Below are 26,376 nucleotides of genomic sequence, written 5' to 3'. Positions count from 1 at the left end.
TTCCTCCCTGCACTGTCCTGGAGCTGTCTGCTGAGGACCACAGCTGGCTGCCCATCCCTAGGTACCCATGCAGCCTCCAAGCTCTGAGCCACCAGAGGCCACAGACCCTGTGGAGATGGGGCTGGCTCTGGGCCCCTGAGCACACCCCACAAGCCCTCCTGAGACCCACGGGAGGAGTAGCGTCCCTGGGGCTGATGTTCCTTCCACTGTAGACCTCGATCCCGGAACAGAGGGAGGTGTGGGGCTGCAGCCAGATGCAGGCAGACCAGCCCCCAAGCAACGACTTCCTTGCCCTGAGAGAGAAGGAGACAAGAAAGGGAGCGTGCCCAGCTCTGCAGACCCTGCCTCAGAGCCCGGGGTCCTGAGTGTCTGTCCTGGGCTGGGGGTGGGGAGGTCAGCCTAGTGGTGAGAACTGCAGGGGGACAAGGGGTTGGACCCTGTTGGGAAGGGCACAGCTCCTCCCCTCTCCACCGCTTAGGACATCACTTAGGTGTGGGGACGACCCTGCTTTGTCCCCATTGGGGGCTTTTGCTGTTGGGTCTGCAGAATCCTCAGTTGCTATTGGAAACGGTGATGTCACTGGCAGTGGGCGGAGCTTCAGCCATCCTTTGAGTTAGGGAGAAGGAAGCACACTGGGAGGGGGTGAAGACAAAGAATCGGGATCATGAGGACCAGGAGGACAAGGAGGTTCTGGAAGGGGCGGGGGGGCGGGGGGGGCGCTGGCAGTGAATCAGGAGGGGGCTGCCGAGAGGAGCAGGGTGGAAACAGGGGATATGTATGGGATGTCTATCCTGGCTTCAGCAAGTGCTTCCTGATGTCTAACCTTAGTCCCACCTGCTGCGGACACGACTCCTGTGGCGCCATCTCTCCACAGCTGGTTTGCGTTCAGACCCTCAGACTCTCCTGGAAGATCTCGCTCAACAAGGGGAGGTCGTTGTCACCCCTTCTATTTTTCTCAACTTTCTGGGGGGAGTCCACGTCACATCGCCAGGCAGGTGGGGTCTTTCCCCCATTTCTGAGCCTTCTGAAGAAGGAATCCCCAGAGGCATGGCTTAGGGCCTCTCCGCACGCCTTGGTTGGCAGCTGGCAGAGTCAGGCCCCGAAATATGCCTGACTATGGGCCAGGACTCGTGGGCGCGCGTGCACGCACACCCACAAACTGGCACGACACATTCGGTCATGTTAGAGGACACGAAGGCTGCAGGCGGTGACATCGACCCCGCTAACCTCCCCAAACTCGACTCCCTGCAGGTTCGAGACAGCCCAGGTCACTGTCTCAGCGACCCCTGCGCACACACGCACGCGCACACTCACACACGCGCGCGCACAGGCGTCCCCCGCTAGCTCGCGCCCCGAAGAACGCTCGCACGAACGCAGGCGCGCACTCCGGCGCGGGAGGCGCCCCCGCTCCGGCTCCCCGCTGCCAAGCGGGGGCGGCGGGAGGGGTAGGAGCCGTCGGCCCCGCTCGCCCGAGCTCCGCATTCGCCGCAGCCGCCGCAGCGTCGGGACCGGCACCAGCGAAGCCCGCGGAGGAGCCGCCGCCGCCGCCGCCGTGTGCTCTCGGCGCGGGGCACCCGGAGCGGCGCCGAGAGCCGTTCCAGCACCGCGGACAGCGCCAGCCGCCGCGGGCCGAGCGCCGGGAGCCCACGCGCGCCCGCGACAGCGCCGCCGGCCGCAGGCTCGGTGCCGCCCGCCCTCCCGCAGACGTCCCAGGACGAAGGCTCCCGGGGACGCCGTGGCGCCCTCAGCGCGCGGGAGCGGGTGCGCGCAGGACGGCCGGGGCGCCCCGCTGGGGGTGCGCCGAGGGCCCCGCTTTCGCGCTGCCCGGAGCCAGGGCGCCGCCCGGAGCCCATGAGCGCCATGCGCCTGCTGACACTGGCCCTGCTTTTCTCCTGCTCCTTCGCCCGCGCCGCCTGCGACCCCAAGATCGTCAACATCGGCGCGGTGCTGAGCACGCGGAAGCACGAGCAGATGTTCCGCGAGGCTGTGAACCAGGCCAACAAGCGGCATGGCTCCTGGAAGATCCAGCTCAATGCCACCTCCGTCACCCACAAGCCCAACGCCATCCAGATGGCCTTGTCGGTGTGCGAAGACCTCATCTCCAGCCAGGTGCCCGCCCCCCCCAGGGCTCACATGAGCCAGCTCCTGCCCCTCCCCCACCGCCTCCCCACCATCCCCCCTCCTTCACCCTCCATCCCTCCCGCCGTCCCAGTTTCATCCCATCCTCTCCTAGCCCTCTCCCTCCCCTTGAGAGAGCACCCAGAGGGCTGGTCTCACTAGCAGCTAAACACCAGTGTCCGCTGGTTCCCCTCCTTAGTCCCAGACCCATCCCCTGCCACCCGGGCATGTCCTCGCAGGGGTTCCAGGTCCCGAGGCCCAGAATGGTGTGTGCAGACATGTGGCCGTTTGCTTGGTCACTGTGTGTCAGGGTGGGGGCGGGCACTCCGGGCCTCCATTCTGGGCCTGCCCGCGAGGTGCCCATCTCGGCCACACGCACAACCGCAGGGCTTCAAGCCCGATGGGGCCTGGGGCCACCTTTGTTCCTGCTTGGAGATCTCCGTCCCTTCCCCCACCCACGGGGCTGCCCAGGTGTTGATGCAGGGCGTTCTCTAGGGTGGCGATAGGGACTGCGTGTGGGGGAGGCATGAGGGCACAGCGAGGCAGCCACTGGAAGCCACCGCAGGGGAGGACGCGACTCAGGATTGCGCCTGTCAGAGCTGTCCGCCCCCGGGCTGAGCTGCCTGCTGAATCCAAATGAGGCTGCGGGATCTCTGCAATGCAGCCCTTATGTGAGAGGCGGGACCCACACCGGCCCAAGTGCTACTCACACAGTCACCTGACAGCCACGCCACGCCCACGGACACACACACTCACACATGCACACATATGCACCCCTGCTCGTGCCCAGAGACGCACAGACTGAAACTAGCACCCACTCACGCACGTCATCATTGCACACGCGCAGTCACACACATTCCTGAGTCACACGTGCAAACACACATGCCCGCAAGGCTCAATCATGCATACACGTGCACACACGCATGTAGACGTTTTGAGGCAGGCAGTAGACACACGCACACCCAGCACACACGCGTGAGCACCTGCACGGTCACACGCGTGCACACACACCCTCAGGCAAACACGGACCAGGCACCTCTGGGTGCAGACTCGGGGGGGGGCGCTAAGAGAGGGAGAGAACAGTTAGGGCCCTTTCTGAGGGTCTCTCCTCCAACTTAGAGTTTTGCTGTCTGTTGGCACTGTTCTCCCAGGGAATAGCCAGGGCCAGGAGTAAAGGTGGCAGCAGCTGTCACTCATTGGCTCATGCTGCGGGCCAGGCCCAGGCACGGCCGCCATGGCTCCCACCATGTGGGGCCAGCGCACCCCCCGCCCCATGTGCAGAAGGAGGAGGGCCCTGTGGCTCAGAGAGGGGAAGGCAGAATTGGGACAGACAGGTCCTTCTAATGTGAGGGCAGCTCGGAACTGCCAAGTCATCTGTCCTGTCTCCCTGCCTCGGGGGCTGAGCCACTGGTCCAGGCAGGAAGGCCAGCGCCCAAGGATGTGGTCAGTGCCCAAGTCAGCACTGGGTGTTGCTCAAACTGAGTGGGGCTCAGCCTGCCCCTGGCAGACACCAGCAAGGGGCCCCGGGGCGCCTAGGCGGCTCCCTGCTCAGCTTCTCCAGCTAATGCTCACTCTGCGATGCTGGACGCAGGTCTTCTGGAGCTGCCCTCCGTCTCTGGAGTGTTGGCCTCCATCCATCTCTCACCCAGGATGAGGGCCAGTGGGGGGTCTGGGTGTGGTTCTCTCCAGCCCACGCTGGGGCAGCATGTACGGCCCCAGGACATGCCAAGGACTGGCCTTCGCCCTCCCTCTCAGGGTCTCCCCACACGGTTCAGGGCAGCCCCTCAGTGTGAGGGGGGAGAAGGGAGGAGGCCCCGGACAGGGGAGCGTGCAGAGGGTCTGCCATCTCCCTGTGTGTCTTCTGGGTCCCTGGAGCCTTGCTCCACCTCTGCCTCCTCTCTGTGATCCGTCTAGACTCAGAAGGTGGGGACGGGGTCTAGTCCCCCTGCTGCGGGGCCTGCGCTCCCGGGGCTGAGTGAGCACAAGTGGTGCCCCTCAGAGGCCCCACCCCCGCCCCTGTGTTCAGCCTCTGCGGCGGCTGGAGAGCCAGCTCCTGGACGGCGCCCCCTGCTCCCCACTCGAGCTGACACTGTCCTCTGTGTCCACAGGTCTACGCCATCCTCGTTAGCCACCCACCTACCCCCAACGACCACTTCACTCCCACCCCCGTCTCCTACACAGCCGGCTTCTACCGCATCCCCGTCCTGGGGCTGACCACCCGCATGTCCATCTACTCGGACAAGGTAAGCCTGACCGCTGGACAGGGACCCAGCCAGCCCTGCTCCCGTGTTCAGACCCGGCGGCTCACCCCCCCAGCCCAGGGCCGTCCGCACCTGCCGGGGGCGGGGTGGGGGGCCGCATACAGGCGGCGCAGACCATGGGCCTGGGCTCCGGGTGCGACAGGGTGATATGTTCAGGCACGCTCACAACTCACACCGGCACACACTCACAGGCACTGACACATCCGTGCACTCACGCCTGCACACGCACAGTCACGCACGTGCACGGGGACACTTGCACATGCACACACAGACGTTCACATGCACACTCACACCACCCCCCACTCACACATGCATGCTCACCTAACAGTCATGTGTTCACTCCCCCACACTCGCTCTCCATCACACACTCACGCCACACTCGCACACGCTCACACACACCCTGACACACGCGCCCATGCACGCTTGGACACGCGGCCCACTGACAGGTGACGGGCACCAACAGTAAGCCCTGGGGAGTGGCAGAGGCCGTCGCAGGCCAGAAGAAGGGACAGACAGGGCCGCTGCCTGGACAGTGGGAGAAGGGGCTGCAGGAGGAGGAAAAGCCTAGAAGTGGCTGGGACACAAGGCGGCAGTGAGGGTGTAGTTCCCAGCCCTTCCCACGAGAGGGCACCGCTGGGAGAGGATTCCAGGTGGGCGCCAGGTGAACAGAGAGGGCAGCTTGGGGCTGAGGGGCTGGCCTGGGGCTTGCGGGCCCCCACGGGCTGAGGGGTCTGGCTAGAGCCGTCCGGTCGTGGGGCAGCAGCTGGGAGAGGTGAGAGGTCACCGAGTCAGTCTGGCAGGAAACTTGCCCCCAGGGCAGTGGGGAACTGGCACTGCTCCGCACAGCTCTCCCACGGGGTCTGCCCACGACCCTGGGAGGACTGGTCAGCTGGGGAGGAGAACCGGCCACCAAGAGGCCAAGAGGGCAGGCTGCTCCGCGTCTCCCACCAGGCCTGGGGCCACCTGCAGACACACCCAGAGGGGCTGCTTGGCAGGGGACTTCAGCTTGGTGCCTGAGCTGCGGGGCCAGGGGGCTGGGCTTTGGGGGCTTCCCAGCTCTCCCCACCTTCTCCAAATTCATCCTGCCAGGAGACACGAGTCCTGAATAACCCTGCCTAAGCCACAGAGGTCATCTCAGCCAGGCCCAGGGTGTCCGGGGAGGTCAGGGACGGGCCTGCCTGGAGGCGATAGGAAAGCGAGGCCAGAACAAGGGGTCCTCTGGGACAGCCTGCAAGGGAGGAGGCCCACAGAGGCCGAGGCAGCCACCTCTTCCTCTTCCTGAGGCTCTGGGAACCCCGGCACACAGCCGAGGCACCCAGAGGCAGGTCACCCTCAGCCGCGAGAAGCAGAGGGCTCCCCGCTGCACCTTCCTGCACTGCCTTCTTCACCTCTCTGGGCACCAGGCCCCTCACAGGCAAAGGGGAGGAAAATGCCTCTACAGGAGAGGCTGGGGGGAGCGCCTCCCAGGGCAGGGCACCAGCCCATCATGTGCTCCCACCCCAGAGCAAGGTTGAGGCCCAGCATGAGGGTAAACCTAGTGGCCAAATCTTAGAGCTCCACCTTGACCCCACTCTGGGTACAACCCACAGACCATCTGTGCCCAACACGTGGACCAAAAGGGCCTGGTCAAAGCCAGTCCAAGACCCCCACCACAACCCCCTTGCTGCCATGCCACCTGCTGGAGGACAGACAGAGGCAAAGGGGCGTTCTTGTGCTCAGATTCCAAGGCACAAAGAGGGAGCAGATGAAAGAAGGATCTGGAGGGCCCAGAGGACCCCAAGATCAGTGTGGGCCCCCCGGAACACTGCTCCCTGGACAGACTCAAAGGCCCTGTGCTGAGGAGGGCGGGGCCTGCTCCACCCCTCCCTGGCACTTAGTGCTCTGGCAGAAGCCAGGCGGGTCAGCCAGCAACAACCCCCAGACTTGGTGAAGAGATGACGTATTTAGCCCCCAAGAGTGAGGACTTCCTCGAAAAGAATAGTTATGTAAATTTGGGAAGGACCCAGTGGGATCTTTGAGATGCTTCAGGCAGCAAGACCCTTCTGATCTCAAGTAGCTCGGCGGCGGTGGCTGCTGGGGGGACGGGAACCGCCCCAGAAGCCATTCCACAGGCGCCCCGGCTCAGCCAGGGTGCTGCTGCGCGCACCGAGCCTCCGCTTCTCAGAGTAGACGACGTGGGGCGGGGACAGAGGCCAGCGGCGGGAGGGGAGCAGCGGCGGGGCGGGGGCCCCGGGTCCGGGAGCAGCGGGGGGTCCCGGCCCGCGCCTCAGCCGCCCGTGCCCCGCAGAGCATCCACCTGAGCTTCCTGCGCACCGTGCCGCCCTACTCCCACCAGTCGAGCGTCTGGTTCGAGATGATGCGCGTCTACAGCTGGAACCACATCATCCTCCTGGTCAGCGACGACCACGAGGGCCGGGCGGCGCAGAAGCGCCTGGAGACGCTGCTGGAGGAGCGCGAGTCCAAGGTGAGGCCCGGGCCGGGGCGCCCCGCGCAGCAGCAGGAGCCGGCGAGCCGCCGCTGTGTCTGTGGCCCGTGTGAACACCCTCTTCTTTCCATCGTGCATGGTCAGCACCTCTACGTCTGGCGAGCGCCCGCCCCAGCCTGTCCTCGGCTCATTTCACTCGCTTTTGCCATTAGTCGAAATCTCCTTCGTGTCAGTCCCTGCGGGGCGAGGGCAGGACCACCTGGAGCTCCGCAAACACCCCGCCCCGCCCCCGCCCCGCCCCTCCCCCCCGCGGCGGGCGCGCGCTGCCCCCGCCCACGCAGGCCCGGGCTCGGAAATCCCTCCGGGCGCCGCCTCCGCCCCCCGCACCGGCCCCTTCCCCGCGGCCTCCCCCGGGGCGCCCCTCAGGGCGGGCCCCTCCCTTCTGGGACCCGTCCCGTGCCCTCGCGCCGGCCTCCCCCGCGCCGCGGCCCGCCGCCTCCCGGCCGCCCCTCGCCCCCCCCCCCGAAGCCCCGCCCGCGGGCGCCGGCCAGGCCACGCCCAGTCCCGCCCCTCCCGCTCTCCCCGCGGACCCCGCGCCCCGCCTCTCCTCACCCCCACCGTGCGGGCTGCGCTCTGCCCTCCTCCCGGGGACCAGTCAGGGGCCTGGCTCTGACTGTTCTACCCCAGCTCAGCCCCCGTCTGCGGGGCTGTGGAGAGACCAGAGTGGCGTTGCTGGGGGTCCAGGGGACCCCCACCCCCTCCTTGCCCACCCCCGCCGTAGCCCCAGGAGAAGCTGGTGCTCCCCAGAGGAGGCCCGGGGTCCCGCCTTCACCCAGCTTAGAGCCCTGGGCGCTCAGCACCCAGGCCGCGGCCCCCGGGTTGGGTGGAGGCCCAGCCGGGCAGAGAGGGAGGGAGGCCCAGGCTGGGGAGGACCCCGGGAGGCCAGGCCACGGGGCGGTGGGCAGCATGTGCTGTCTGCCGCGTCAGCGCTGGCGTCAGTAAGCTGAACGCCAGCCCGCGTCCCTGGGCCCGGGCGCCGTAGGTCCCGAAGGGAAGAGAGGGCACCAGCGGGGGGTGAACCGGACGGCAGCCCCAGAGGGTCCTGGGGTCCTGCTGCGGGGCACGGGCGGAGTCTGGGGGGAGGGCTGGCTCCCGGGACAGCAGGGCCCCGCCCCTCCTGAGACGGCACCCCAACACCAGGCAGGCGTGTCCCCTCCTGGCGTGCCCAGCCGTGGCCGCACACACCCCAGTGCACACTCACACACACCTCTGCACCCCCAGCCACACACGCTCCCTCTCACCGGGACACAGAGTTGTTCCCAAGACAACCCCCTCACGCTCTGCGCATCCTGCCACAGACGCAGACCACAGGCGCCCGCCACACCCTCCACAGCCCAGCAGGCTCACCACAGCACGTGGCCACGGCGGGCTCACCCCTGACTCGTACGCATGCACGCGTGCACACACACGCACACACTCAGATGGCACTGGCCCTCACTGCCACCCCCACTGCAGGCTAATGGAGGCTGACGCCCACAGACTCACGTGTGCTCACGAACTCCCGTCACACCTGCTCTCCAGCACACACGTGGGCCGACGGGTGTGCCCATAATACACCAGTCAGTGAGGGCAGAACACCTGGACCTCTAGGAGAGGCAGAGGGGAGCTGGGAGGGGAGGGGAGTAGGGGAGAGGGCTGGGGGAGGGGACACCACCCCGTTCAGGGCTCACGGGGGTGGCGTGGGTGCTGCTGGGGCCACACGGGTGCCTGGCAGGGTGGGAGGCAGATGGGACCCCAAAGGGACACATTGGGCTTGGGCGCAGACAGGGCCTCCCTTTCTCCTGAGTGTGACCGTTTGCAAGCGCGCAGCTTCGTGGCAGGGAGCCTCGGTGGCCCCTGCGCCCCCTCATCCCCCAGCACCGCCCCGGCCCCCAGCCCCGCCCCGGGCCTAGGTGTTTGCGAGCTCCAGGTACGTGCCCATCTGCAGACGTGCCGAGGAGGTGGTGTGATTGCTTTAGCGCCGTCATTTTCAACCGTTTATAATCTTCTTCTGTGTCTGCATATTTTCTCTGTGCACATTATTCATCAGAGTAAAAAAAGGAACTATGAAAACCTCGACCAACTGTCCTATGACAACAAGCGCGGACCCAAGGTATATATGCATGGACGTGCACGCCACCCACCGACTAGGGAGCCCTGGCCTCCGGCGCCTCGGCCACGAGGGCCGCTGTGGGCCCAGCCGCGCCACGCCGCAGGCCCGAGCAGTGAGCAGAGCCAGGTCGAGAGCAGGCAGTGTAGGCAGGAGAGGGCAGGGGCCGGCCGCCCGGGGCCCCGCAGCCCGCCCGCAGGGCCGAGGGGCAGGCACGGCCGCAGGAGGAGCTGCTCTCTGGGAAGTGCATGCGAATCTCCGCGCCCCGGGTTTCCTCGCGGAACCCAGGAGGGAGCCCGCCTGCGGTCCGGGCCGCTCCTGCAGGGCCTGCAGACCAGGCCCCAGAGGACCTCCCGTGGTTTTGGAAAAGGCGGCCCCGTCTCTGCTCCCAATTGCATTCCAAAACTCTTTTCCGTTTCCTGTCTGCTGCACGCCTCTTTCTGAGTCTCGGTCCACTTCAGCTGCATGCTCAGTGCAAAAGTGAGGCCAGGAGAGCGAGGTGGAGAGACGCGCGGAGAGCAGAGAGCGAGCAGGCTGAAGAAAGGACGCGCGGGCCGCCGGCCGGCTGGGCCAGGAGCCGGGAAGGCAGGCGGCAGTGCAGGTGGCCGGCGCAGGCCGAGGCGGCCCTAGCGGAGCTGCCTCGGGGTTCCTAGCGGCTGCGGCTCGACTCTCGCCCCTGAGGCACTGTGTCCGCCGCCCGGCCACCTGCTAACACTCCCGCTCACACCGCAGGCCGAGAAGGTGCTGCAGTTCGACCCGGGGACCAAGAACGTGACGGCCCTGCTGATGGAGGCGCGAGAGCTGGAAGCCCGGGTCATCATCCTCTCTGCCAGGTGAGGCCAGGCTGGGCCCTCCCCCCGTGCCACCTGGGGCCAGGCCCAGGGCACTGCCAGGCTGGAGCTGGGCTTCGCCCCCGAGGCATCCTTGCCAAGGATGGCCTCCCCCCGCCCCGCACTTACACTGGGCCTTGGGGATGGGAGGGGGCAAGCCCCTGCCCATAGGAAGGCAAATGCAGCCTGGGTGACAGATGGGGTGACACAGGGCTCTGGGCGCTGGGTCAGGAAAGGGCCCGGGGAAGTGACGTGGGGTCTGCAGGTGAGCCTGTGGGGGAAGGCCCACAGCCGGGAGAGGGCCGCAGTCCTAGGGCTGCAGGGCTGGAGCAGCTGGACTAGGCAGCATGAGTGGGGAACCGATTAGGGACCCGAAAACCAGGCTGCTGCTGGGTGGCTCTGGTCCCCGCTGTGACCTTGGGGCTGAGCCTCCAGTAAAAATCTCCCTTTTTGCAAATGGCTGCATCCTCCTGTGGAGGGAAAGGCCAGGCCACCAGAGCCCTGCCCCATGGGATATGGGAGGGCCTGGGGAGACACCCTGCTCTCTGCCTGTCCGGGAAGATGTGCGCAGAGCGGAGGGAACAGTGGGGGCCGCCCTGCAGCCGGCCAGCGGGTGCTGGCAACGCTGTGAGTAGCGGGGCAAGTGTCTGTTTGCACATTCAGTCGACACACGTTTGGCAGAGAGCCAGGTGTGCCCCGCCTCCTGGGGCAGAGCACAGGGTGGGGCCAGCCAGGGCTCCTTGCGCTGGAAGGCAGCAAGCAGGCACTAACGCCCACTGCCCTCCAAGTGTGCGCACATAGCACATGCACGCGCATGCAGACATGTGAACGCGCACCACCTGCATACTGTCTACACATGCACACGCCGTACACATGTATGTGCAAACAACATGCTTCTACACCCTTGTACACACATGTATGTGCCGTGTACACACCCACACACGTGCACGCAGGACACATGTGCATCCACAGGCACACCGCCACATGCCACACACACGTATACACACCCGTGCTCACCTAGACACCTGTGCAGACACACCCCACGTGCACACACTCCACGCTGACACACGCCGTGCACATGTGCTCTCAGGCATAGCTACAGCCGCCGCATGCACACCACACACTACACACGTGCACAGACCCCACACGTGTAACACCACGTACACTGTTCAAAAAGTCACAGCACTTACCAGCCCCATGCCCGCCTCCAGCATCCACGCAGGGCCTCTCGGTCAGGCAGGAAGGGACCCCTCCCCCCGCCACGGGCTCCTGGGAGCAGAGAGGCCGGAGTCCTGCCACCGAGGGAGAGCCACCTGCCCAGCGCCCAGCGCCCAGCCCCCGGGGGGGAAGCCGGCAGGCCCCCGGGCAGGCCCCCCAGCCCGACACGCTCTGACTCCTCCTCACGAGCGCTGTTGAGAGCATGTCGCAGAGAGATCCCATGAAGCCAATCTTCATTTCTGACCAGTTTTCTACAGCGTGCTTCAGAGTTTCTAATTCATTTCCAAAGGCTTTTAAAAAAAAATAATCCTCCTGAAGTTGTCTTTCCTGGGATCCGTTATTTCCACAGAACAGTTTGACGGGTTGATCAGGCTTCTGTCTGCAACTGCTTTACTGAAGATATCAATTTACACGGCCACAGGCGTAGGTGTGTGCCTGTTCCCCCAAGTCCAGCATCACAGCCCTGGATGGTGTCCAGCAGACAGGGCTCTCCACCAGGCCTCGTGGCTCCGCTGCCGGCAGGCACGCCGTGCCCTGGCGCTCGAGCTGGTGTCGGCAGCGATCTCGGCTGGATGCGGCCTGGACCACCTCTATTTTGTGTCGCCGTCATCCAGCTGTAGCGTTCTCATTTAGAGCACACTGAAATCTGCAATTCTTCCTTGAGAAAATTGGGGCAGACCGCTTAGGGGACCTAGGGCCACGTTGGTTTCCAGGGTCGGCCCCTGGGAAAATAACCCAGGACTCGGAAAATCTCCCCGACGTCTTCGCACCCCGCTGCCCGCACTTTAGAGAAGCAAAGCACCTGTTGTGGTCCAGGTCCATCTGGGGCCAAGTTCGGCCCGGCAGGGAAGAGAGGGTGGGCGCGCCACCAGGCCCAGGGTCCTTGTCCTGACCAGGGAGAGCCCAGCCCTAGGGAATCGGGTCCACAGAGGCTCACCTGTGAGGACATGCCAAGAGTTCAGGTCCACGTATGCCTGCAAGGTGGGGTCTGTGCTCGGCCCTGCCAAGGGCCCCAGTCCCGGGCGGCAGGGGGAGCACAGCTGCTTGGGCAGACTCCCTAAGGGAGAGCAGGTGCCCTCATCCCTCTCCGGTGGCTTCTGCTGTGCCACTCAGTCCCAGCAGCATCTGACCAGCCAGCACGCCCCCAGCCCCTCAGTTCACACCTTCAGACGTGGAGGACCGGAGAGGTGTGGCTTGCCCAGGAAGTTGCAGGAGCAGAGGCTCAGGGGTGGACTGTCCAGGCACAGACCCGACTCCGCCTACCACGCATGCGCCCTGGGCGCCGCTGCTTCCAGTTTCCTGTCCTCACGCGGGGGCAGTACTCGTGCCTGCCTCACAGGGAGGTGGTGAGAAGTAAATCAGGTGGTCCGTGGGAAGCATTCAGAATAGTGCCCGGTACCCGGTGGACGAGTTATCAGTTAACATGACCCATCACTGTTCTGTCACCCTGACCTGCCCGCCAAGGGCAGCGCCAGCATGAGAGCTCGCGAAGCTCTGGGGCTCGGGGCCCCACCCCATCCCTTCTGTGGGGGTCTCCTGGCCCGGGTGCAGCGCAGGCCGGGGGTGGGCCGGGGCGGGGCTGGCCCCATCAGTGCAGCGTCTCCTGACCTCCCTGCAGGCTGGTGGGGGGTGGGGGGAACAGGGGGGGAGGCCACGCCCCTGAGGAGGACCCGGGAACCTGCGGCAGCCGCGGGTGGGGAGGGCTGGAATTCTGGCCCGTCACCCCCCTCTGCCCCACAGCGAGGACGACGCTGCCACGGTGTACCGCGCTGCCGCGATGCTGAACATGACGGGCTCGGGGTACGTGTGGCTGGTGGGGGAGCGCGAGATCTCGGGGAACGCCCTGCGCTACGCCCCGGACGGTGAGTGCTGGGCTCCCGGGTCCGGGGGGGGGCAGGGGTCCCAAACGGGTTCTAAGCCGCCGCTCGCCTCAGGCATCATCGGGCTGCAGCTCATCAACGGCAAGAACGAGTCGGCCCACATCAGCGATGCCGTGGGCGTGGTGGCCCAGGCCGTGCACGAGCTCCTCGAGAAGGAGAACATCACCGACCCGCCGCGGGGCTGCGTGGGCAACACCAACATCTGGAAGACCGGGCCGCTCTTCAAGAGGTGGGCGGGGCCGCCCTGCTAAGGCGCGCGGCCGGGATTGGGAACAGTCGCTCTTCAGGGGGTGGTCCGGCCTGGCCTGCTACCTCCTGCAGACGCGGCCGGCCTCCCCCGCCTTTCTCCTCTAACCCCGCCCCCTCCCCACCCTCGCCTCCATCTCCGCTGTGAGAATCATCTGCGCCGTTTCCAACACTGACGGCAACGCCCCGAAGCTCCCTGAAGCCACGGCTGCCTCGCTTGCTGTCGCCCCCACCTGTGAACACTGCAGCCAGCCCCGAGACCCCGCCCCACCCCCCATGACGGCTAACCGCCCCGGGGAGGAGGGTCTCTCTTCAGGTGGGGACTGGGAGACTCCACAGGCCCAGGAGGTCAGACGAGGAGTCCAGGGATGGCACCCGAGCCTGTAGAGAGCCGGGTTTGGCCAGAGACCCTGATGGATGGCCGCAGCAGGGCAGGAGTTAACTCAGAGAGCCCTGGACACCATGCCCGGCCCATCCCCAGCCCCTCCACCCCCAAGGAGCATGTGCAGAGCCGTGGTCCGTGGTGCCCACAGCAGGAGCGCACACACAGCTGCAGGTACAGGGAGCACGTATGCACACGTGCACGTGTGTACACAGGCAGATGCAGAGAGGCACATGGTGCATCACACAGGCACGGGGTTGCACCCCACACAGAGCTCTCGTGTGCACACAGATGTGGCGCAGTAGACACACCAGACACACACACACACACACACACAGGCGTGCACACTCAGGAAGACAAGACCTCAACCCTACCTCTGGTGAACAGGCCAGTGCATCCTCCCTGGGCTTCTGCCTCCTCATCTGTAAAGCCAGGACAGCTGCTGTGAGAATCAAACATCCCAACCCACAGAAAGCCCTAGAACAGGGTCTAGAGCCCAGGCGCTGCTTGGCTGACACAGCTGTGCTATACACCTGGTGCTGCCGACAGGCCCGCGTCCAGCAGACTCACACTGGCGGGGCTACCTGCATCCCTGATCACTCTAACCCGCACTGCCCCTCCAGAGTGCTCATGTCTTCCAAGTACGCGGACGGCGTGACCGGCCGTGTGGAATTCAACGAGGACGGGGACAGGAAGTTTGCCAACTACAGCATCATGAACCTGCAGAACCGCAAGCTGGTGCAAGTGGGCATCTACAATGGCACCCACGTAGGTGGGGGTCATGAGGGGGTGGGGGCTGGGGCCTTAGGGTCCTGGGGCCAAGACCCCTGCGTGGCCACCCTCCATCTCATACTCCCACCCCCAGGTAATTCCCAATGACAGGAAGATCATCTGGCCAGGCGGAGAGACGGAGAAGCCACGAGGTTACCAGATGTCCACCAGGCTGAAGGTGGGGGACCCGCCGCCCTGCCCTAGCCCCGCACCCCGTGTGCTCCGTGCTGCCCCTCGGGTGCAGAGGAGAGGACAGTGAGGTCAATGAAAGCGACGAAAGGAAGCGGGGACAAGGCCAGCACCCACTGCCCTGCAACAGGCCTGGCATTGCGGGGGGCGCAAGGAGAGCGGGTGGGGGGAGCAGAGGGAGGCGCGGCGCCCTGTCTCATGGGCGCTCCCCAGCGGCCCTCCCGACCCAGCCCCACTGAAATCTGGGGAAGCGAGGTGGGCCAGGACTCCCCTGGGGATGAGCTGATCGGGGCCTGAGGGACAGATGGGTGGACCTCAGCTTCAGCGCTCCCTTCCTGAGTCCTGGGCCTGGAGGTGACGCCCCCACACTCCTCATCACTCCTCCAGGTGGTGCTAGCCAGCCCCCCAGTCTTAGGCTTCCTGGCCTCCTGCCATTACTGGGTCAGACTGTCCTTCTGAGCCTGGTTCCCCTGCAGCGTTCCCCGTGGCTGGCCGTCCCCTCTGGGACTCCCTGGGCCCCTGGGAACTCCCTCCCCCGTTGGCCCCGTCCCTCACAGCTTCTCTTCCTTGGCCCGACTCTTCCATGCTCCTCTGAGCTCATCCCAGGGCGCCCTCCCGTGACTGACCCACACTGACCCACGCCTGCACTGGGCCGGTACCTGAGCTCACCAGGGGCAAGGACCCTCAAGCACCGTGCTTCTCCCAGTGTCCCCAGGTCCTCAAATGTCTCTCGACCTCGCCTGCTTTTTGAGCTAACCCCCCATGGCCTGTCACCTGGACCCCTTTGTCAGCACCTGCCCCAGGTCACCACCCCTCTCGACAGGTGGAGTGGACTTTCCCAAAGCCAACGCTCAGGAAAGACACCCCCTGTTGAAAAGTCTGAGTGCAAAACAGCCAAGACAGATGGCCAGATGGTCCCACGCAGGCTTTGAGAGCCAGATGGCTTTTTACAAGGTTTTTTTGGTCTCACTGATTTTTTTGGACACTAAATTGTTTACTTTTAATTAATTTTTATTGGAAGATAGTTGATTTACAATGTTGTGTTAGTTTCTTCTGTACAGCAAAGTGAATCAATTATACATATACACATATCCATTCTTTTTTAGATTCTATTCCTTTATATAGGTCATTACAGAGTATCCAGTAGAGTTCCCTGTGCTATACAATAAGTCCTTATTAATTACCTATTATATATATTTAGTGTGTATATGTCAATCTCTATCTCCCAATTTATCCCTTTCTTCTCACTGATTTTTTAAAATATTTATTTATTTATTTACTGTGGCTGCACCAGGTGTTAGTTGCAATATGAGGGATCTTTTTTTTTTATCTTTTTTTTAATTCACCTGATAATTTTTTTTAAGATTTATTTTATTATTATTTTTTTAAATTTTTGGTTGCCTTGGGTCTTCGTTGCTGCGTGGGGGCTTTCTCTAGCTGTGGTGAGCAGGGGCTACTCTTCGTTTCGCTGTAGGGGTTTCTCATTGCAGTGCCTTCTCTTGTGGAGCATGCGCTCTAGGCACACAGTCTTCAGTAGTTGCAGCACACAGGCTCAGTAGTTGTGGCTCACGGGCTCTAGAGTTCAGGCTCAATAGTTGTGGCGCATGGGCTTAGTTGCTCCACACAATGTGGAATCTTCCTGGAGCAGGGCTCGAACCCGTGTCTCCTGCATTGGCAGGCGGATTCTTAACCACTGCGCCACCAGGGAAGCCCAGCATGCGGGATCTTCATCGCTGTGTGTGGGATCTTTAGTTGCAGCATGCAGGATTTTTTTTTTTTTTTTTAGTTGCAGCGTGCAAACTCTTAGTTGCGGCATGTGGGATCTAGTTCCCTGGCCAGGGACGGAACCTAGGTCCCCTGTATTGGGAGCGCAGAGTCTTAGCCACTGGACCACCAGGGAAGTCCCCGCACTGATTTTTTAAAAGTGCGGCATTATTACTTGTGTGATAGAAAACCATGAGGAACGTTTTAAGGCAAATAAGCTCCTTCAGGGGCTCCCGATCCCCTGCCCTCTAGGCTGAGGGCTGGCGCTGCCCTCCCTGCGGGAGAAGGGGCCTCTGTTCACTTTGCAGGCTCAACCCCAGCACCACTTCCTCTGGGACCCCTCATCACATGCTGTGCTCGGTTCAGCCCCCTCTGCCCGTTTGTGTCCTCCACACCCCCAGGCGTCAGGACCCTGAAGGACAGGGAGCAGAGGGCGCCCCAGCATGAGCCCCAAGGAGCCCCTGGATTGAAGAGGCCAGGCAGAGAGGGTGGCATCAGCCCGGAAGAGGAAGGGAGGGAGGACAGACGCTCAGACAAAGATCTGCGCGGGGGAGGCTGAGGGCCGGGAGAGGCTGGGCGACCACACAAGAGCAGCCCCTGCGGTCCCGGTCCTGTGCAGGCTCTGCGTGCACGCGCCCCTGCCCTCGTGGGGCCGGAGAGGTGGGGGGTGGGGGCAGGGTCTGGGCTGGAACAGGGGGTTGCTCAGCGCTGAGACGTTAGAGAAGGGGCCCAGGGCGGACTGGACGTGCCGGCAGCCTCCTCTGACGGAGGGAGTGATGGGCAAGCCAAGGCCCGGAGGAAAAGTGGTCAAGAGCGAAGGCTCGGTGTTTCAGGAGGCCAGGCGCTTTCCCAGCGCTGAGGGGCCTGGGCACGACCCGGGAGCCTGGGGCCCCGCCCCGGGGCAGCAGGCCAGCCGGCTCCCTGCAGCTCCGGAGGGGCCGTGCGGTGCGGAGAAGAGCACGGCACCCCACGGCAGCCCGGGCGGGTGGTCCAGGCTGGGTGTCGCCCTCCCCCCCAGATCGTGACGATCCACCAGGAGCCCTTCGTGTATGTCAAGCCCACGCTGAGCGACGGCACGTGCAAGGAGGAGTTCACCGTGAACGGCGACCCGGTCAAGAAGGTGATCTGCACCGGGCCCAACGACACGTCGCCGGGCAGCCGTGAGTGCGGGGCTGGGCGCGGGCCTGGGGCGGGCGGGCCGGCGCCCCTGCGAGCGCCGCGCTCACCGCCCCCCGCACCGCCCAGCGCGCCACACGCTGCCTCAGTGCTGCTACGGCTTCTGCATCGACCTGCTCATCAAGCTGGCGCGGGCCATGAACTTCACGTACGAGGTGCACCTGGTGGCCGACGGCAAGTTCGGCACGCAGGAGCGGGTACGCGGGGGCCTCCGGGGGCCGGCGCGGGGCCCGGGTGGCCCGGGTCTCGCTGGGGGCAGGGTCCTGGCTGGGCGGGGTCTGCGGGCTGGGAGGAGCCCGGGGCGGGCGGGGCCTGCGAGCCGGGGCGGAGTCCGGAGCGGGCTGCCCCGGGGACAGGTCGGGGCCGGGGCCCGTTCCCGGAGACAGGCCGGGCCCGCGGCGTCCGCGTCCGCAGCGGCTGCGTCGCCCCGCAGGTGAACAACAGCAACAAGAAGGAGTGGAACGGGATGATGGGCGAGCTGCTCAGCGGGCAGGCGGACATGATCGTGGCGCCGCTGACCATCAACAACGAGCGCGCGCAGTACATCGAGTTCTCCAAGCCCTTCAAGTACCAGGGCCTGACCATCCTGGTCAAGAAGGTGGGCAGGGGCCCGGCAGGGCGGGGCGGGGTGCTGGGAGCGCCCGGGCGGCGCTGACGGCCCGTGCTCGCGCAGGAGATCCCCCGCAGCACGCTGGACTCGTTCATGCAGCCCTTCCAGAGCACGCTGTGGCTGCTGGTGGGGCTGTCGGTGCACGTGGTGGCCGTGATGCTGTACCTTCTGGACCGCTTCAGGTGAGCGCGGCCCGGGGGCTGGACCCCTCCCCTGCGGGGCGGGCGGAGCGGGCGAGGGCGGGCCGGGGCTGCCTCTCCCGCCCTCTCCCGCCCGCGCTCTGCACCCCCGCAGCCCCTTCGGCCGGTTCAAGGTGAACAGCGAGGAGGAGGAGGAGGACGCGCTGACGCTGTCCTCGGCCATGTGGTTCTCCTGGGGCGTCCTGCTCAACTCCGGCATCGGGGAAGGTGAGGCCGCGCCCGGCCGGGCCCCCTCCCGCTACACGGCCGCCCACCCCGCCCGCCGGGAGTGACCGCCCTCTGCCCGCAGGCGCCCCCAGAAGCTTCTCGGCTCGCATCCTGGGCATGGTGTGGGCCGGCTTCGCCATGATCATCGTGGCCTCCTACACCGCCAACCTGGCGGCCTTCCTAGTGCTGGACCGGCCCGAAGAGCGCATCACCGGCATCAACGACCCGCGAGTGAGGCCTGGCCCGGCTCTGGGGGGTGGGGCCTGAGGTCAAAGGCTGCCTGGGGCGGGGGCGGGGAGCAGCCGCGAGCCCGGCCCTCTGACCCTGCAGCTGAGGAATCCCTCGGACAAGTTCATCTACGCGACGGTGAAGCAGAGCTCGGTGGACATCTACTTCCGGCGGCAGGTGGAGCTGAGCACCATGTACCGGCACATGGAGAAGCACAACTACGAGAGCGCGGCCGAGGCCATCCAGGCCGTGCGGGACAAGTGAGGGCGCGGGGCGGGGCGCTGGGCGGGGCGGGCTGGCTGCGTGAGCGCGAGCGCCCGTCTTTACAAAGGCAGCGTGTGCCGGCTGGGTGGGAACCCCGGGAAGGGCATAGACGGAGGTGTCCAGGCTGGCAGGAGGAAGGATCGCAGGGGAGCTGGGGCGGCCCGAAGGTGTGGGCCCCCGTGACCCCGCCCCTGCCCGCAGCAAGCTGCACGCCTTCATCTGGGACTCGGCGGTGCTGGAGTTCGAGGCCTCGCAGAAGTGCGACCTGGTGACCACGGGCGAGCTGTTCTTCCGCTCGGGCTTTGGCATCGGCATGCGCAAGGACAGTCCCTGGAAGCAGAACGTCTCCCTGTCCATCCTCAAGTGAGTCGGCCCCATCCCACTCTCTCTCCGGGAGCCCCACCCGAGGCACACCAGCTCCCTCGCCGGGCCCCACCACCGTAGCCCCCAGACGCACCCCGCCTGCCCAACCCCGTCCCCACGGTGCCGGCCCCCTCTGCTCACGTGCCCTGCCGACCCAGGTCCCACGAGAACGGCTTCATGGAAGACCTGGACAAGACGTGGGTGCGGTACCAGGAGTGTGATTCGCGCAGCAACGCCCCTGCTACCCTCACCTTCGAGAACATGGCAGGTGGGCCCCCATCCCCCTCAATGCCTCTGCTGACACTGGGTGGGCTCCCCAGCGCGCCGCTGGCCTGGCCAGCCCGCAGCTGAGGCGCTGGGTCCTGGCCCGCAGGGGTCTTCATGCTGGTGGCTGGGGGCATTGTGGCCGGGATCTTCCTGATCTTCATTGAAATCGCCTACAAGCGGCACAAGGACGCCCGCCGGAAGCAGATGCAGCTGGCCTTCGCGGCGGTGAACGTGTGGAGAAAGAACCTGCAGGTAGGACAGGCCACCCTCTGAGGCCTGGTGCCCATGGCCCGGCCTGGCCCCGGCCCTCCTCCGTCCCCGCAGGCCGAAGCGCAGGCTCTGGCTCCCAGGAGCCCATGTGGCAAGGACTGGAGCTGGGAGCCACAGCCAAGGCCGCGCTGCTGGGGGCCACCTGCAGGTGGCCACCTCTGCAAAGCCGGGCTCCAAGCGTCCGCCTGGCCCCTCTGTCTCCAGAGTCGCCCGCCGGCGCCCATTCCATAGGAAGGCAAACTGAGGCAGGGTAAGACAGGGACCCACCTGGGTGTAGCATGTAAGTCTAAGACTCATTCTGCCCTCGCCGCCCCATACCCCTCCTTGGCACCCTCTGGGGACCCGCGTCCCTGCTGCCCTGGTGTGTCCTGTGCTCCCTAGAGCTCCAGTCTTAATTGGCCAGCTGGTCCTGCCTGGCACCCCAGGCTGTGTCTGTGGGAACTTGCCACCAGCAGGGGACAGGCTGCACGTGGGGTGGCCACAGCCCACCTGGTACGGGCTCGTGCCCCATGGTCCAGCCCCAGTCTGCCCCATCTCTTCTCTTTCTCTGGGTGCCTCCCCAGAGCCTGTGTGCTGGGAGGAAGCTAGCGCTGCAGAGAGGGAGGGCCGGGGGGGAGGGGTTGCCGGAACTCCCACACCTCTCATCTCCCCACTCTTGCTCGTGGGACCTGGCCGCTGCTCTCACTGGCGGGCACAGGGCCCACCCTGGTCATCAGACCCGAGGCCAGGGTCCCAGGAGCTGCCTGTGTCTCTCTTTCACTCCAATTCATCTCACCAACTGCCTTCGGAGCCCCAGCCCCTTCCTGAAACTTGGTGTGCCTCCTCAGGGGCCAGAGTGGCTGGTGGGGCCTGCCAGTGCCCGGAGGGCCCCTCCTCCTCGGGACGCCCGTAAACCAGGGGCGCCTCGGAGCCAGGGCGCCAGGCGGACCTCCCAGGAAGCGAGCCGGATGGGACCCCGCCCCCCAAGCCCAGCCCCAGCACGAGCGAGGTCAGGCCCGAGAGCCGGGCAGGAGCAGAGGCCGCCTTCGAGGGTCCGACCGTTGGTCGGTCCATCCAGCACAGGGAGGCAGGCAGGAGTGAGGGCCCGAGTGGCCAGCCAGGCCGGGCAGCAGCCCCCAAGGAGCAGGCGGGGGCAGGTGTGGCCGCCACCCTTAGCCGTCTAATCACTTATACATATTCATTTTAGGATAGAAAGAGTGGTAGAGCAGAGCCCGACCCTAAAAAGAAAGCCACATTTAGGGCTATCACCTCCACCCTGGCTTCCAGCTTCAAGAGACGTAGGTCCTCCAAAGACACGGTAAGGGGAAGAGCGCACAGTCCCACGTCTCCGACTCTGATCTCGCCCCTCCGTGTCTGTGTCCCGTGCATCAGGCGTGCCCTCCCCCCCCCCCCGCCATCCCACCCGCCTCCACCTCTGACTGCCGTGGCCCTCTGCCCTCCCCTCTACTCGCCCAGCACACCAGGTCTGCTCTCTCTGGCTCTCCAGACCTTTCTCTCTTGGTCTTCCTCCCACCGGCCCGCGTCGGGCCCTCTTCCCCGTGTGTCTCTGCGTCAGTCCGCCCCCCACGCCATGACGCCACGCGCCATCTTGAAGCCGTGTCATGTTGTTGGCCAGCCAGTCAGCCTCACCACCTCGGGGCTGCGCCCGGGGCCCCGGGAACCCAGAGCCACCCTGTCCCAGGCTCTTCACCTGTCAGGAGGCCACGCCACCTCTCTGTTACATCCGTTTCTCCAGCCTCTCCCGGGGGGCCCACCGCCTTCTCTCTCTCCGTGCGATGTCCGTGGAGGGGTGGCTGTGATGTCCCATCCGTCCATCTGTCTGGCCGCCAGCCCCGCCACCCAGACACCTGTCTCACGTGTCTCACCAGAGCCATGCCTGTTACATCCCTTCCATGTGGTCTCTGTGTGGGCCGGGGCTGGGGGCCGGGCCTGGCTCCATCTGGGTGGACGGCTGGGGCCTGGAGTTGGAACAGGCCCCTGGCCACAGGGGATGTCCGATGGGGGATGGGTGGGACCAGAGGAGGCAGCTGCCACCCCAGGCCGAGCAAGGGCCCTGCAGGAGGCGTGCCGGCAGCACCCAGGGGTCTGAGAACGGATGGGGGTGGCCCCGAAAGCCGTGGGCACTGAGGCTCCCAGACAGAGGCTCAGGAAGGGGAGGCCTCTACAGGGGAGACGGCTGCCCCGGCGCCTGAACCCCCGCCCCTTCAGAGCCAGGCCTTCCGCCTGAGCCAGGACTTCCCTGCCCTCTTGCCTTGGGCAGCCCGTCCCTGCCCCCGGTGTGCGCGCTCGAACCAAAAGCCCCCCACACCGACCCAGCCTTGCTAGGAGCATCCCCACGTGAGGAGGGGGCCTCCCAGAGCCAGTGCAGCCTTCAGCCCAGCGGCCTCCCTGCCGTCGAGGGGTGGTGTGGCCTCCAGTGCACACGAAGCCCCCAGTTCACAGGCAGCCTCACCCACAGAATCTTATGCTCCAAGGGGGAAGCAGGACGTGCGGCCCCCACCCCCAGTGCGTGGAAGAGGGGCAGACACAGGACACAGACAGGGCTCGACACAGAGCCATCTGAGTCCGGGGGGAAGCCCCCAGCACGTCCCAAGAGGGGCCCATGAGGCCTGGCTGCTCTACTTCCCAGAGCTCAGCCGAGGCAGCGTGGGGGGACAGATTCTGTCTGTGGGGCTGAGAGCACAGGCCTGGGGCTGCCCAGGCCCGGGCAGTGGGTGGAGCCTGAGCCAGGGGCCCCGCCAGGGGGTGCAGGAAGAGACGCGCCAGACAGGAGTAGGGGTGGGGCAGTCCGGAGGAGAAGGTGCCCAGCAGACAGTGCTTTGGGGGCCCGCAGCTGAAAGGAGGAGCATGAAAGTCACGTAGGCAATGGCCACCTTCTGAGGGCATCACTGAGCCCCACCCCCAGTCCCAGCCCGGAGCCGCAACGCACCCCCCTTAGCTGGTCCAGGTGCAGCTCAGAGACCCTCACGGTGCCTTTCTGGGGACACGCTCCCAGCAGACTCCTTGCCCGAGCCTCCCCAGGGACCATCCACTAGGCCAGCTCTGGTGCCACGTGGCACCTGGGGCTGGCCTGCCCTGCAGGAGAGACTGGGGTCACTGCCAGCTGGGGGCTGGGCGGGGGAGGGCAGCCAGCTCCCGCCGTTTCAGGCTGGGCGCCTGCTCGGAGGGAGGCCTGGGTGGGGGGCTCTGTCGGGAGGGGTGGGGTCAGTCCGGCTGCTGAGATCCTCTGCCCCTGTCCCATGGCTGGTCTGGGCCAGGGCGGCACTGGGCGCTCAGGGCTTGGGTCCCTGGCGGCCGGCGGGGCCAGCGGGTATTGATTGTTGGTTCTTATTTATAGAGCACCGGGGGTGGACGCGGCGCTTTGCAAAACCAAAAAGACACAGTGCTGCCGCGACGCGCTATTGAGAGGGAGGAGGGCCAGCTGCAGATGTGTGCCCGTCATAGGGAGAGCTGAGACGCCCTGCCCGCCCTCCTCTGCCCCCCTCCCCCGCAGACAGACAGACAGACGGACGGGACAGCGGCCCGGCCCACGCAGAGTCCCGGAGCACGACGGGGTCAGGGGGAGGAGCGCCCCCCCCCGCCTCCCCCAGGCCGCGCCCGCCTGCCCGCCGGATGGCCGGCTGGCCGGTCCACCCGTCCCGGCCCCGAGCGAGCCCCTGAGCGCTGGGCTAATGGGCGCCTTGTCTGTGTATTTCTATTTTGCAGCAGTACCATCCCACTGGTATCACGGGCCCGCTCAACCTCTCAGATCCCTCGGTCAGCACCGTGGTGTGAGGCCCCCGGAGGCGCCCACCTGCCCAGTTAGCCCGGCCAAGGACACTGAGGGGTCCTGCTGCTCGGGAAGGCCTGAGGGAAGCCCACCCGCCAGAGACTGCCCACCCTGGGCCTCCCGTCCGTCCGTCCGCCCTGCTGCCTGGCGGGCAGCCCCTGCTGAACTGAGGCTCGGACCAGAGCCACTGAGGACGGGCCAGAGCTGAGCTGGCTGGGCAGGGCTGCAGGGCGCTCCGGCAGAGGCAGGGCCCTGGGGTCTCTGAGCAGTGGGGAGAGGGGCTGACTTGGCCCTGGGCGTAGGGGCTTGGAGCAGAGACTGAAGCCCCATCCTTCCCCAGCCACCACCAGAGCCACCGTGCGGGCCCTGGCCCCGGCTGGCTGGGTCACCCCCTCCTGCTGTGCCTGCACCTCACAGCCTCGGCCCCACCTCTCCCTTCCTGCCCACACCCCTCCTCTGCTTGGCCCCATCCTCGGAGCTGGCCCTGCCCTTCCCGGACTGCAGACCCTGACCCCCCCAGCTGGCAGCCGCCTTCCAGGGGCGCGCTCGGGCCCCCCACTGCCTCCCACCTTCTCCGGACTGCGCGACGGCTGAGCCTTCTCCTCGCCTCCCCTGGCCCGCAGCCCCGGATGGGCTTCCCCAGACGCTGGCTCCGGGCTGTCCTCAGCCCCGCGCGGCACCGTGTACAGGCCCAGCCCTTCCCGCGTCCAGGCGCGTGGCTTCCCTCCGCCCCGGGGGCCCGGCGCGCACCGCTCCCCGCCCCCGCCCCCACCCCCACCCCCAACCCGATGTGTGCAGTGGTGATGCCAAAAGGAATGTCACGGCAGTTTTGATCGGTGTCACTTGTTGACTCGTGCAGGGGGTGGGGGAAGGCTCGAGGGCGGCCGCGGCCCGCTCAGGCTTGGGCGGCGGCGCCCTCAGGCGCGGCCGTGCCGGGACCGGGATCCGGCAGCGGCCTGGGCCGGCGGCGAGCGGCGGCGCGGCGGCGGCGGCGCGCGCGGCAGGCGGCGAGCACGGAGCCCAGCGCCAGGCAGGCGGCCAGGCTGGCGAGGAAGGAGACGGGCCCGAGCGCGTAGACCACGGCCAGGTCCCGCGCGGCGAGCGGCCGCGCGCAGTGGCTGAAGGCGGCGTCGGGGAAGGCGGCCAGAGGTCTGGGCGTCAGGCGCCCCGGCGACACGCAGAGCAGCGTCTCGGCCTCTGCGGGACACGGGTGCGAGGTCAGGCGGCGGCGGGGCGGGGGCCCGGCCCGGCCCGGCCCGCCCGCGCCCCCGAGGGCTCACCTGGCGCGGGCCGCGGGTGCCTGCGCAGCCAGGCGCAGAGCGGGCGCAGCGCGCAGCCGCAGGCCCAGGGGTTGCCGCCCAGGCGCAGCGTGCTGAGGGCGGGCAGGCCGGCCAGCAGCCCGGGCGCGAGCGCGGGCAGCTCGTTGTCCCGCACACTGAGCGTGCGCAGCAGCGGGAGCGCGCCCAGCCACGCGGGCTCCAGGTGCGTCAGCCGGTTGCCCGCCAGGGAGAGGGCGCGCAGCGCCCGCAGCGGGGCGAAGGTGCCGGGCGCCAGCGCCTCCAGCTGGTTGGCGCTGAGGTCGAGCTGCTCCAGCGCGCCCAGGCCCCAGAAGGCCCGCGCGTGCACCCAGCGCAGCTCGTTCTCGCGCAGGTCCAGGCGTCGCAGCGCGCAGGCGCCCACGAAGGCGCCGGGCGGCAGCGCGCGCACGCGGTTGCGGTCCAGCAGCAGCGCGCGCACGCGCCGGCCCAGGCCCCCTGGCACCGCGAGCAGCGCGCGCCCGGAGCAATTGGCCTGGCCGCCCTGCGCGCACGCGCACGCCCCGGGGCAGTCCGGGGCGCCCGGGGCTCCCGAGGGGGCGGCTGTGCAGGGCGCCTGGGTCCACGCTGGCCACGGCGACAGCAGCAGTAGCAGCAGCGGCGGCGGCCGCCGCGAGAGAAAGGAGGGGCTCCGCATGGGCGCAACGGTTGGAGGCCGGCTGCCCGCGCGTCCCAGGATCCCGGGAGCCCGTCCTTCCCTTCGGCGCCCGCACGGATATTAACTCTCCGGCCCGAGCGCCGGCAGTTCCTGTCCCACGTCTGGTCCCGCGCCCGGGGCGGAGGCTGGGCACAGAGCCAGCGCCGGGCACGGCCAGCCACCTGTCCCGAGGCGCCGAGCTCCTCTTGGCTCCGCGCCAGCAGCAGCACTGACAGGACGCCACCCCCTCCTCACCTGCGAGGTCCATCGCCCCACGCCTGGGTGAGGCCTACGCGACTGCATCGCACCGTCCCCCACAACCTCGCCCCCCCCCGCCCCGCACTCACGGATGCGCCCCACGGACCGGTGCTCCTCACCCAGGTGTCCACCTGCCTCCGCTCAGCGAGTGGCCCTCGTGCACACACGCAGTAGCCCCCGCAGGGCTGGCCCCATCTCCATGGCGGGGGATTGTGGGGGCCGGAGCCCTGGGACAGGCGGTGCGGTAGAGGGAGGCTGCACACCTGAGGAAGGGGAGGCCGTCCCATCTGCCCCACCCTGTCCGCCAAGGACTCTCCCAAAACTTCAAGGAGACAGTGTGGGTGGGGCAGGGGCATCAGCCCAAGTCCCCCTGTCACCAGAGTTGCAGGTCCTGTCCTGGTGTTTTCCCGGGGCGGGGGACTGGGCAGGGGCCCAAAGGGTCCTGCCAGCTTCACAGGACAAAGCAGCAGGGAGGAGCTGGGCTGAGGCCACCACAGAAGGAAGTAGAAACATCAGGGCTGTGGCTCCCTGCCCCGGAGGGTGGACAGCGGGAGTCTAGCTTGGGCACTGCGCTCCCC

The 26,376-nt window shown here is 66.6% G+C and overlaps 2 protein-coding genes across 6 annotated transcripts; one reads left to right on the top strand and one right to left on the bottom strand.

Moving 5' to 3' along the window:
* The first annotated feature begins 1,851 nt into the window (after positions 1 to 1,851).
* Positions 1,852 to 23,592, top strand: GRIN1 (glutamate ionotropic receptor NMDA type subunit 1). Of its 5 annotated transcripts, XM_057720248.1 has the most exons (21): positions 1,852 to 2,109; positions 4,227 to 4,361; positions 6,667 to 6,843; positions 8,894 to 8,956; positions 9,686 to 9,786; positions 12,742 to 12,863; positions 12,936 to 13,110; positions 14,133 to 14,277; positions 14,375 to 14,458; positions 17,252 to 17,393; positions 17,479 to 17,606; positions 17,843 to 18,007; positions 18,083 to 18,201; positions 18,314 to 18,426; positions 18,509 to 18,657; positions 18,757 to 18,914; positions 19,120 to 19,281; positions 19,440 to 19,549; positions 19,655 to 19,800; positions 21,005 to 21,115; positions 23,524 to 23,592. In XM_057720248.1, the coding sequence occupies exons 1-21, from the start codon at positions 1,852 to 1,854 to the stop codon at positions 23,590 to 23,592; spliced, it is 2,832 nt and encodes a 943-aa protein (XP_057576231.1). The 5 variants fall into 5 exon arrangements, with proteins under 5 accessions (XP_057576231.1, XP_057576234.1, XP_057576230.1 ...); XM_057720251.1 differs by lacking the exon at positions 21,005 to 21,115; XM_057720247.1 differs by lacking the exons at positions 8,894 to 8,956; positions 23,524 to 23,592 and adding an exon at positions 23,156 to 23,272.
* Positions 23,593 to 24,433: 841 nt separating this feature from the next.
* On the bottom strand, positions 24,434 to 25,670 carry LRRC26 (leucine rich repeat containing 26). Its single transcript, XM_057720253.1, has 2 exons — positions 24,868 to 25,670; positions 24,434 to 24,784 (listed from the first exon to the last, which is right to left on the bottom strand). The coding sequence occupies exons 1-2, from the start codon at positions 25,538 to 25,540 to the stop codon at positions 24,483 to 24,485; spliced, it is 975 nt and encodes a 324-aa protein (XP_057576236.1). The 5' UTR covers positions 25,541 to 25,670; the 3' UTR covers positions 24,434 to 24,482.
* Positions 25,671 to 26,376: the final 706 nt, after the last annotated feature.

Source organism: Hippopotamus amphibius, chromosome 2 (genome assembly GCF_030028045.1).
Source record: "Hippopotamus amphibius kiboko isolate mHipAmp2 chromosome 2, mHipAmp2.hap2, whole genome shotgun sequence".
Lineage (NCBI taxonomy): Eukaryota > Metazoa > Chordata > Mammalia > Artiodactyla > Hippopotamidae > Hippopotamus > Hippopotamus amphibius.
The sequence above is the reverse complement of the archived record's forward strand: the minus strand, read 5'-3'. Positions and strand labels throughout refer to the sequence as shown.

What these genes read in the sequence shown, in the direction of transcription:
- GRIN1 (XM_057720248.1), top strand. Translation starts at nt 1,852, where the DNA reads ATGAGCGCCATGCGCCTGCTGACACTGGCCCTGCTTTTCTCCTGCTCC. An exon ending in ACAACAAGCGCGGACCCAAG is followed by an intron (nt 8,957 to 9,685) that starts GTATATATGCAT and finishes CTCACACCGCAG; the next exon opens with GCCGAGAAGGTGCTGCAGTT. An exon ending in GTAGGTCCTCCAAAGACACG is followed by an intron (nt 21,116 to 23,523) that starts GTAAGGGGAAGA and finishes TCTATTTTGCAG; the next exon opens with CAGTACCATCCCACTGGTAT.
- LRRC26 (XM_057720253.1), bottom strand. Translation starts at nt 25,540, where the DNA reads ATGCGGAGCCCCTCCTTTCTCTCGCGGCGGCCGCCGCCGCTGCTGCTA. An exon ending in GCACCCGCGGCCCGCGCCAG is followed by an intron (nt 24,785 to 24,867) that starts GTGAGCCCTCGG and finishes CGTGTCCCGCAG; the next exon opens with AGGCCGAGACGCTGCTCTGC.